At 24.6% G+C, this 12,320-nt stretch overlaps 1 protein-coding gene across 1 annotated transcript; it reads right to left on the bottom strand.

Moving 5' to 3' along the window:
* Window positions 1-1,442: 1,442 nt before the first annotated feature.
* LOC130947313 (aquaporin NIP6-1) lies at window positions 1,443-6,132 on the bottom strand. The gene is made up of 5 exons (XM_057875980.1): window positions 5,623-6,132; window positions 5,219-5,443; window positions 4,821-5,015; window positions 3,528-3,589; window positions 1,443-1,981 (listed from the first exon to the last, which is right to left on the bottom strand). The coding sequence occupies exons 1-5, from the start codon at window positions 5,863-5,865 to the stop codon at window positions 1,774-1,776; spliced, it is 933 nt and encodes a 310-aa protein (XP_057731963.1). The 5' UTR covers window positions 5,866-6,132; the 3' UTR covers window positions 1,443-1,773.
* Between the last annotated feature and the right edge of the window lie 6,188 nt (window positions 6,133-12,320).

Raw genomic sequence — 12,320 nt, 5'->3', positions numbered from 1 at the left:
TTCAAAACCAAAGTTTTTGTCTTTTTTCCTTTTCAACCAAACCGGCTAGACTTCACATTTGCACTACAACACATCAACTTAAATAATTGATGGTATATATATATATATAGATTTGTTATGCTATTTTTTTATTTTGATATGAATATCGAACTCTATACTTTTATTTATAGAAATTCTGATATCATAATATTATTTTTTTTAAATTAAATTAATAAAAATAAATACATAAATAATTACGTCTCTAACACATAATAAAAAAAGTTACGTAGAGATTTAACGATTTAACTATATATATCGTATATTATTATGTCGATGAAAAATTATTTAACACTACTTAAATAATTCATACGAAAAGTGATGAATTTATTTAATTATTTAATATTATATATATCTTAATGTTAAGGTGAAATCCCATGTGCAGTCGATTTCATGTGAAGTTGATTGCTGAGAGCTATTAGATAAAAATTTAGTCAAATCAGTTAAATCATTTAACAACCATCAGTTATCAACTTCACGTGAAGTCGACTCCAACTAAGTTGTCACCTAATGTTAAACTCTTATTTATTTTATTTTATTTTGAAATCATGGACCATTTTGATGCTTATGTAGTTATATCATATCATATATTTTCTGCCAGGTGTGTGGTGTAAACTTTTTTATTTAAAAGACCATCTTTTTCCAGAAAGGTCGTCTCTTGCCTAAAGAAAAGGCCTTTGGGGAAAAAAGTTGATTTCATGGTGGTTTCTAATTCATTTCGAAGGGTCTCTTTCTGTCGAGCACTTGAGGGTAGATATAATAATACTCATCACTTCACTCATAACTCAACTTATTAATCATTTTTTTGTGTTCTTCTCTTTGTCTTTATTATTCTTCCTTTTGTTTTTCTTTTTCTTTTTTCTAAGTTCAATAAGTCACATGCTAGATGCTACTCTTCTTTTTTGGGATTGTAATTTGTAATTAGTAATTGTTTTATTCATTCAATGCAATTATATTTAAGACCAAATTATATTGAGTACTAAACTTGACTTTTATTTTTAAATAAGATTCAAATATTATCACCTATTATTACTCATATATATAAAAAATTGAGTGTGTATGATAAGTTAGTAACACACGAGATTACAAGAACTATTTTTTATTAAGAGAGTAGTTTTAGAAAGAGTGAATAAAAAATTTGGCATATTAAAAATGGTAAAAATTAATATATAATTATCTTTATACGAAGTTATTAGTTAAAAATGATTAGATAATTTAATATATTTAATTAAATTATTATCTAAAAATTTTTAATTTTAACTTTATATAAAAATAATTACACGTGAGTGTTTATAGCTAAAAATATTAAATGACTACACGATGACGTAATTATTTCAAAAAATTACTCAAAATTGAAAAGACCTAATTAAATAAATCACAATAATAATTAAGTGAAAAAAATTAAATAAAATAAGTAAAATATCACATGTTAAATTAAAAATTTAAGGAGAAAAAAAAGTATAAATCCATTGTCCATCCAAATTAAAACTCTAGGGCCAAATTTATACTCACTTTTTCCTTGGATTTTCACCCAACCAATCCTATCCACATATATTTAAACACCATTACATTCTAATATATAATATATATGCATATATAGCAAACATTATTATTATTCTCATTTGCTAATTTCCACAATATATATATACTTTTTTTACATATATTATTTATTATATATGATACATATAAGTTTATATATTTCCTGTGAAATTGATTATAAAAATCAATTATTCTAAATCACCTTCTGAAGCTTCCATGGTTTGAAGGAGCCTTAAGTTCAGGGTTTTCATCTTCATTAGGAAGCTTAACAGCAGAATAAGCACCAGCACCACCAAGTGCACCAAGAATTGGAGCAGTCAAATAAATCCAAATTGCTTTGTAATTATTTGCTGCAATTGCTGGACCTAATATTCTTACTGGGTTCATTGATCCCCCCGATACTGGCCTGTAATTAATAATATCGTTATAATAATTAATTTATGTTTAACTATATAGGCAATGAAATTCTTTTACATTTAATGACATGTGTATAGATATCATATTTTTTGTGTGCATATTTTTTTTATATAATAAATACTATTTTGATTTAAACTTTTTTTTTAACAATCAACATGTATTATTTTTGAATTTACGAGAATTATATATATATATCAAGATTTAAAAAAAATAATTAAATAATATCACCTTATTAATTAGTTTAAGAAAATAATATGCATACAACCATAATCATAAGTATTTAGTATTTTTTTTAGTCTATCTTTTTATTTATTTATTTTATTCAAACATTTGTGCAATTATTTGTGATTACAGATTGGTCTAGTAGGACATATATATATATTAATCAATCCATCAAAAATTCTTCTAAACCAAGACCATATATGGTGAGAATATCAATAACGTGAAGGAATGAATAATAGAAAGAGCATGTCTTTTATTTTCAGAATTTATGAAGGCATATTTTTCCTTCTTATCTCAACAGATATCCTTCTTTATTATTATTATTATTATTATTATTATTATTATTATAATGGGGACCATGTATATTGAGACATGAAAATTATATAGCCCTCCTATAAAGAATTTATTCAAGTCGATCTTGAAGAACAAAGTTACTTTGGTATAACCATAATAAGGTCCATACCCCAACATGCATGTATGCGCTACGAAATTATTGCTCACCACAAAAAATATACAACAATTTTTAGAATTTATTTAAATTTGTATATTCTAATTAAGAATTAGTTATTAATTGAATTGACATTTGAAAGCTCCACATATCCACTATATATCAACAATAATAATTAATAATATTTTTTTCCAGATAGAAGTTTTCCTAGAAGAATTAATCAATCTGTCTATGTAATTGTTCATGTACACAACAAGGACAATAATGTATGATCAAACTTATTGTTGTTCCTACCTCCTAGCTAGTGAGTCATGCATGCATGCCCTTATTATTATGATTAAAAAATAACAAAAAAGTTATCCTTCTCTCTTTCTTTCCCTATCTTTAATCTGTTTTTCTCTCTTCTATTTTCTCATCTAAAAAAATAATTATATTAAATCGTTTTTAAATAGTCACAAAAAAATCGTTTTTAAATTAAAAATAGTTAATTTTGTTTTAAAATTATTTATTTTAAAAATTTAAATTGATAAAAAAATATAAATAATTATATTTCTAATATTCTTTTTAAATAAGAGCCTCTTTTAAATTTATTTAATTTTTATATAAGTCTGCTTTTTTTTATTTATCTCATATTATCTTTTTATTTGTAGTATTCATTAAGAATCGAATTTTAGATTTTTCAAACAAAAAACTTTAATATTATATTATAAAATTACTTATTTTACAAATTTAAATTAATAAAAAAGATAATATAAATAGTTATATTTATACCAAATTTTATATATAGATGTTATTATAATAAATTAATAATTAATTATTTATATAATTATATGAAAGTGAATATAGATTTGATAGAAGGACATACCCGGCTATGAGTATGTTGAGCATGACAGTGGCTCCCACCGCGATTCCCGCTAACTCTCCAACCTTTATTTATCACCATAAACAATTTTATCAATATTTAATATTATAACATACACACATCCTCTTTTTAATTAATATGTTAATATCAAATCATTTTTGTTATTACATACAATCAATATTATAAGTAAGAGTTACATTCATGGTGTAACAAACAAACAAAAGATTCCAAAATCTCATCTCTCAATTATTATTATTATTATTATTATTATTATTATTATTATTATTATTATATATTTAAAAAAAATATAAAATGATACAATAGTATATCTCACTGCAAAAACATGTTCATATCACATATATAAACAAAACTATTCATACAAGTTGAATAATTGAGGACTAGATTCAAATACTTATAATATAGATGGATATATTTTTCAACATTATTATTTCTATATTCATTGACTCAAATATGGCAACCATAGTCCATAGCATTTTAATTTGGATTTTATTGGCACCGCCCTACCACCAAGGCTGCTTGTCTGGGTTGACTCTTTTTCAATAATAATAATAATAAAGAAATATATACAACCAATTATTTGGCTCACTCAACTATTCACAAAATTTCTCCATTACCCATACGGCCATACACATACTAGAAAATAATTATTTTATTTTATTTATCTGATTAATATTGCAACACACAGCAAATTATTTCCCTTTATTCAAGATATATTTAATTTTTTCTAAACGTATCTAGTAAAAAACATAATTATTATTGAATATATAACGATAATTTTTTTTCTAAAAATTTAAACTAATTAAAAGATAATAAAGAACAAATGAATAGAGTAGTATTCATATTTACTAAAGTTAAAAAATGACTATTTATAAAATTTTTAAATCAGAGTATCCATATCCAGAGACAACTTGAAAATTTTATTGTTTTTTATATAATACTTCACTTCATTGAAAACTATAATTATTGCAGAGGCATATGCACCCATTTTTAATATTTTTTTTCATTGACTCTTGTCCTTTCAGCTTGCAATTAAACATGTACAGCCTCGGATGTCTTACTACTAATAAATGCACCCAATCATATAATAATCAATAAATAAAACAAAAAAAAATATATATTATTCAATCTGCTCCCCACAAAATAATAAAATGAACTTATAAAATAAACATTGTGAATATACTTTTTTTTTAGCCATATTATTATTATTTAATTAAAGAAAAAATTATTGACAATTAGCATATTAAGTATTATAGAGATAATATAATATATGCTTACAGCTCTAGTGTCGGTGGCGACAGCAGTGACAACAAACATGAGATTGAAGCTGATGATGAATTCTAAAGCAAAAGCTTGGCCGTATCCTCCGGAAGGAACCGTCACACCTCCTCCCATGAATGGATGATACACTCCCTTCAGTACAAATGCCGCACACACTGATGCCAATATTTGTGCTCCAATATACATTGGCACCTGTATGCATGCCATATATATTTTAATAAAATTTATATACAATTATCTTTATATAAAATTAATAATTAAAAATTATTAAATAATTATATATAAATTTTTGTTATATATTTTTTTATATTTTAAAAATACACGAATCTCAACACACTTGATAAAGAGTTGATAGATGACATACACATAAATAATTATATATGACAAGTTCTTACATTCCTCCATGGGAAGTGCTTCAAAGCGGCAAAGGAGATGGTGACGGCAGGGTTTAGATGAGCACCGGATATGTGTCCGGTGGAGAGAATGATCACCATAACAGCAAGGCCGGTGACCGCAGCACAGCCAATCAGAGTTTCGGATCCATTTGTCTTTTCATTCACTATAGCCGCCGCTGTTCCGGCGAACATTAGAATGAACGTTCCGATGAACTCAGCTCCCACCTGATCATACAAATTTAAAATTAGTTAAGTGAGCAAACAGTTACAAAAAAGTTAGTTACGAAGGAGTTGGGAGCGAGTTAGTTAGAGATGGTGTTTTATGTGACGGAACAGTTTGTAACAGAAATTAGTTACGATAGGAGGTGGGAGTTAGTTAGAGATGTGGCGCACGTGCGTACTACCTTTCTGGCAAGAGGAACAGGAGGAGGTGGCAAAGAGCAAGAGACTTTGGGTAAGGCACCATCTTCAATGGTCCATTCTTCAACGCTGAAACACTTGCAGTTCTTGAGAAGTGATTTTCTACTGAGACCCCCACCATTATTGTTGGTGGATCTGAAACCTCCGAAGAGAGGTGCACCTGGAGTCCCTGGTGTGGCTGGTGTTGATGGTGCTGATGGGATTTCTTCATTATTATGATTCTCCATTATTATTACTATTCTCACTCTCTTTAATAATTGTTTCTCCTCTCTCAAAGTCAACAAAACAGTAACGAGCCTCCTCTCTCAAAATCAACAAAATAGTAACGAGAGAGAGCCTTGAAATTGATGTGAGTGGTTCAAGAGTGGGAATGGGTATTTATATATAGGAAGGGGGTGAGAGAGAGAGAGAGAGATTTGGGTGCGTCTTTGAAAGTGGGTGGTGGATCCTTTTAGTAAGGGAGAAAGAGAAGAGAGAACCTTCAGTGTCTTGGAGTAAGTAAGGACTTTCCTCTCTAACTTAAAAGTGGGAGTGGATCCTTTTAGTAGAAAAAAAAATTAGATAATGTTTAGTGAAGAATCTCATCTTCTCTCTCTTATTTAATTTTAGTTTCATTTATAAAATTAAATGTGAAAATCACATTTTATTCTCTCTAAGTATTAGAAAAAATGAAGAGGATCTATTTCCCTTAAATCTTTTGTCAAAATAACATTACATATATTAAACAAATAAAATGACTACTTATGAATAATTGAACTATTTTCATACAAAAATAGTAATAATAATATTATTAAATAATTTAATTAAAAGATTTAATTTTAATACATTATTAACATAAAATTATTTCACATATATATCTAATCATATATTAATATATTAGTAAAAATAACTATACAACGATATAAAATATTTTGTCAATACGTCAAAATTAAACTTTTAATTAAATACGTTAAATTATATAATAACTTTTAACTATTGTATTCACATGAAAATATTTCACGCTGGTAGTTACTTTATTAATAATAATAATAATAATCATAATAATAATAAAGTAAAAGTAGATAAAACTGATATTTTTTGTAAGAATATTTTTAACAAAAAATTAATAAATAAAAATAAATGAGTAATTGTTACGTTAGTGTGGTTTAAAATGTTATGATATAAAGAAAAGAATTTTTTAAAAAAGGAATAATATTAGTTGATTATTTATAAAAAGGTTAATTCACAATTTTTTTCTTAAAAAGATGATTTGTTAAAAAATAATTAAACTTCAACTAATAGTATATATTGTTATTATACTTTTATAATTTCAAGTTACATAGTTATTAGGGAAAAAGATAAAAATAAATTAAAATATATTACTTAAATATTATCATAAAAAGAATAAATATTTAAAAACTTTAAAATATGTCAATTGGACATTGAATCTAAAATGGAGGGAATAAAACTAAAAGCAGGCTTTTGATGAAAAGTTTGTTTGATTTTATATATATGTATTTTCCCATAAAGAGTTATGCTTTTCTATATATATATTTTTTATTTTTTTTTTCTATTTCATTTTAAAATTATTTTGTTTCGAATTGGAAAACATTAATTAATTAATCTTTTTACTATTAACTTTAAATAAAGAGTAAGAATAAGTATAAAAAGTGAATATATAAAAGAAATAAAATAAATAATAAAAATTATTTTATTTTTTTAATTTAATTTGTTTAAAATTTATATGCATAAATAAAATAACAATTTAGTTTTTGCATTTTGTGTTGTGAAAGGATCAAATTAAAGTGAAATGCATATATGTTATTTTAAAATATAAAAAAAGTATTTAAAAATATTGAAATGGGACTAAAAATAAGATTAGAAAAAGAAAAGTATGGTTATATTTCTAACATTCCCTTTCAAGCAAGAGCCTCTCTGTTGGGTTTGCTTGATTTTCTATTCTTTTTCACTTTTTTGGGGTTTTCTAAGGATCGAACTCTTGATTTTTCGGACATAGAGCTCTGATACCATGTCATAAAATCACTTATTCCAAAAGCTTAAGCTGATAAGAGAAAATAATATTAATAGTTATATCTCTAATAGTATTTATTTTTTATTTTCAAATTATAAATAGTTTAGGTACATGAATAAAATATATATTATATTACTCATTTAAAAAAAATGAATAAACTTTTACTCTAGGAATAATATTTGTCAGGCTTTAGACATTAAAACATTAATCATGATTTTTTGAGCCATATCTACCATTAAATGTGAGTGTGTGCTATTGGTTTTTTGCCATTTTTCTTTTGTTGGTGTCCATTGCTTTTCTTCTCCCATGCCTCTCAGCAGTCAGCAATAAATATGGATAAAATCACACAGCAGCCCGGTTAAAAGTGTGGAATTTTTTATTTTAATATTGAAGAGTGAATAGAATTTTATTTAAATGTTACAAAAAATAGAATTTTACAGTATTTTGGAATGCAAACACAATATACAAGATATGTATTGCATTAACAATACGTAATTTATGTATTATCTTTATAAATTAAAAAAAAAATATGATTTAACAATTTGTTCTCTGCAAATTTTATAACTTCGATAATTTTGTAAAACATTGTATCTTCCAATATTATAGGATTATACCAATTTTTACCTCATATTTAAAAAAATAAATTCAAAAGTGTGTGGTCAATGCCATATTATTTATGTAATTAGTAATTATAACTCATAGGACTTTCTCTCACTCTCTGAGTCTCTGGATTGCATTTGTATGGTTCTAAATAGTCACCCATTCGTTCATTCAAAACCTAACTCAAATACTGTGTTCGAAAGAAATGTTGAGATTGAAATACAGAAATTAAAAATAAAAAATTTAATTAAATTTTTGTATTATTATATTTTAGTATTTTATTTATTTTAAATAAAAATAAAAATAAATAAAATAATTAAATTACTTTTACTAATTAAAAAAATAAAAGTTTAACTCTCTAATCTCCAAGTTTACCTTCGACGAAGAAGACTTTTCATCGTTTTTCCATTGTTTATTTGTTCTGTTTTTGTATGATATCTTCTTAAATTTGTTTCTGTACTTAGTTATAACTTTATAGGGACTACTGTAGAAAAGAACAAATTGATTACTATTGATGTTGAAAACAGGCACTACTCTCAAAATAAGCTATGTAATTTGATAATTATGATATGTTTCACATAAAATTTGAGTTAAATTTAATGAGTTATGTACTACACCAAATTTAATCTGAACAGCACCCAAAAGGTTTTACCAATCTGCCAGCATCAATAATTAATTAAGATGTTTATTATAGCAATTACCAACTTAATTGTTATACCAAGTGACAAAGCTTATGTAATTTATATATTTTGATAGGTTGTTTTTATCAATTTCATTGATGATTTTATGTACACAACTTAACATGAAAAATACAATGGTGTCTGATCTTTTGTGCTGATTTTTTAAAGTACAAATATCACAAGCTAGTTGAACTTTAATGGATCTGTGTATATTAAATTTAGGTGCTTCTACTTCTTTTGATAAATACTAATATTTAGTGTACAGTTAATATATATATAGTCGATCATTTTTATCTAACAATGAAATTTTATTTTCAAAGAACAGTGAGGAGATAATATATATGCCAATGCATTTAAATTTGGAGTCACTCAAATAAAAACGTTTAAAACGTCTTTTTTTTTAAAGATATTTTTTTAATAATTAAAATTTAACACATATAATCGATTAAATCGTGTTATTTTTGTCAAAATTAGGCTAGACAAATTGATTTGATTGAAAAAATAGTGAATCGAATCTTGAACTGGTCTAAAATTAATATTTTTTTTATAAAAAATGACTATAATACTCTATTATAAAAAATGACTAAAATACTTCTATTATATATATTAATTTTGATAATCCTAAATTTTAGTCCTTTATTTTTCTATCGTAGGGTTAGAATTTAGAATTTTTAAAATTAATATATATATATATAATAAAAATATTTTAATCATTCTCTATAATAAAAGTATTATAGTCATTTTTTATAAAAAAATAATATTAATTTAGACCAGTTTAAGATTTAATTCACTATTTTTTCGGTTAAATTAATTTGTCTAGCTTAATTTTGACAAAAATAATATGATTTAATCGATTATATATATGTTAAATTTTAATTACTAAAAAATATCTTTAAAAAAAAGACGTTTTAGACGTCTTTATTTGAGTAGCTCTCTTTAAATTTCTTTTTAAATTGTCACCTAGTTTCCGATCTCTGCAACTATCAATCAATGATATAAGTTTAAATTAAATATATTTTATTCTCCAAGTCGCAAGATATATTCAAACAGTTCTTGTTCTGTTTTTTGGTGTGAATAGAGCCTTCTCTCTGAATTGATAAAAAAAACACTATTATTTATGAGTTATGCATGAATGTAGGCCTCATATATTAAATAGGAAGTTACACTTCCAAGGGAAATTTTTTAATATTCTAATAAAATAATTAGAGTGTGCTTGATATATGGGATAATCTCCTTGAATTACAGTAAATATTGGATTAAATTATATGAATTTATAGTATTATTGTATTATTATATTTAGTGGCATTCAGAAGATTTAGACTTTTCAATCTATTTTTTAGTTTATAAAAAAATAAAACAAAATTCTTATTTAAAAATGTACTATATAAAAATATAAATTGTATCATATATAATAATATATTTTTTAACATATGCAGTCTCGCATTTATAAATATTAGAAATTTTTTGTCTTTGATGAATGTTAAGCTTTATAATAATAATAATAATAAAACTATTCTTATATTAATATAAGAATAACCTTTCATTCAGACGGTCAGAGGAGAATCAATTCCTGTTAGAAAAGACTTGCTTTATTTGCAATAACAGATTTAAGAAATATAATAATATAACACCCAAACCAATTGGATCCAATGAAGTAGATTACTTGTGAGAATTGTACATCAAGAGTGGTGTTTAATTTGATTTTGGTATTTAAAGAATTGATCCTAAATAAAGTTAGTTCTACTATTCAGTTTGACGAAAATCTATATTTAGATGAATAGTAAATTCGTTGGAAATATATTTTTTCAATTTTTTTTAATAATTAAATGAATAAAGTATAATTTTTTATTATTAATTTTATAAATAAAACAAAAAAATATGAAAAAATATAAAAAATTAGAAATCATACTTTATTTTTTTTAGTTATTAAAAAAATTGAAAGAATCTATTTTTTAACATTATCTACTAACCCACGCCAAACTTAAAATAATGACTTCAAATAAAACAATTATTTCTTATTAATTAATTCAAAAGATGATAGATTTCCTGATGTACACATTTCACTGTCCAATATGCGGCTATTTTTTTTTAAATGGAATAATGTATGTGTGCTATTCTATATTATTGTAAATTCTCATATTTTTTTCTAATATGAAATTTATTTTTTATACATAGTAATCAAACAAATCGAAAGATCTGATTTTATGGTTGTTATTCAAAAATAAAAAATCGAACGGTCTGAGTTTATGAATACACAAATTTAAACGATAGAAAACACAAATTAAAAGACTCTTTTTTATTTGATAAAAATTCATTTTTAAATCTATACCTAAATTTGGCTCTTAGATTTTAGTATTTAAATCTAATCAAGCACCATAAAATCGTTTATCAATAATTTTTGTCTAATAAAAACCGCCGCTATATCTATTGGTGGTTCGCCATATATACTTTACAAAGATTTTGAGTGTCCTATGTAGTTAGAATCCAAATTGTATGTGCTTGTTTGATTGATGAGCCTTACATGTCACTACAACAAATCCTTAAGATAGCGACGGTTATTTTGCGGCGGTTTTGTAAATGTGCCGCAAAAAGACAAATTGCGGCACATATAGCGGCGGTTAAAGGTTGGAGCTGCAATCAGGACGACATTTAGCGGCGATTTTGCTAAAACCGCCGCTATATTGCTGTAAGGTTAACATTTCGCGGCGGTTTTCTTCAAACCGCCGCTATATTGCCGGTCAGGTTTGTATTTCGTGGCTTCTTTTCGAAAACCGCCGCGATATGTCCGCCGGTGACTTCTCTTGTTAGGCATTTTGCGGCAGTTACTTTTAAACCGCCGCAAAATGCGTATTACCACATATTGCAATGTTTTCTTTAGTAATAATCATTTGGGTATAATCTAGTTAAGTAAATACTACTATCTTAAACTGTATATATTTAAATCATTGTTACTTAAACTTGTAACACTTTTTCTACATTCGTTTTACATAAATAAAAATTTCACAAGTTAAATAAGCTATATATGTTAACTCATGTGAACAAATTTACCAATAAGATTTTTTTGTTTACTTTATTGGCATTTAAATTTGCATTCAAATATGGATGTAAAAGAAGAAAATAAAATCATATTCTGGACTAATTAAAATCAAACATTTTTTAAAAATAATAATTATATATATCTTCTATAAAATATTAAAAATAATAATTAAAAATATTTTCTACAAGTCATTAAAAATTCAAAACGTTATAATTTTACAAAAATTATAATTTTAAATTATCATTTTTTTATTTTAATGATTTGTTGGGCATTTATTAAAATAAAAATTTTAAATTTTTTTTTAAATAACAATCTTAGCTTGTATTCTTATATATAAGAATTCATAATAACTAA

The sequence above is a fragment of the Arachis stenosperma genome, chromosome 9 (assembly GCF_014773155.1).
Source record: "Arachis stenosperma cultivar V10309 chromosome 9, arast.V10309.gnm1.PFL2, whole genome shotgun sequence".
NCBI lineage: Eukaryota > Viridiplantae > Streptophyta > Magnoliopsida > Fabales > Fabaceae > Arachis > Arachis stenosperma.
The sequence above is the reverse complement of the archived record's forward strand: the minus strand, read 5'-3'. Positions and strand labels throughout refer to the sequence as shown.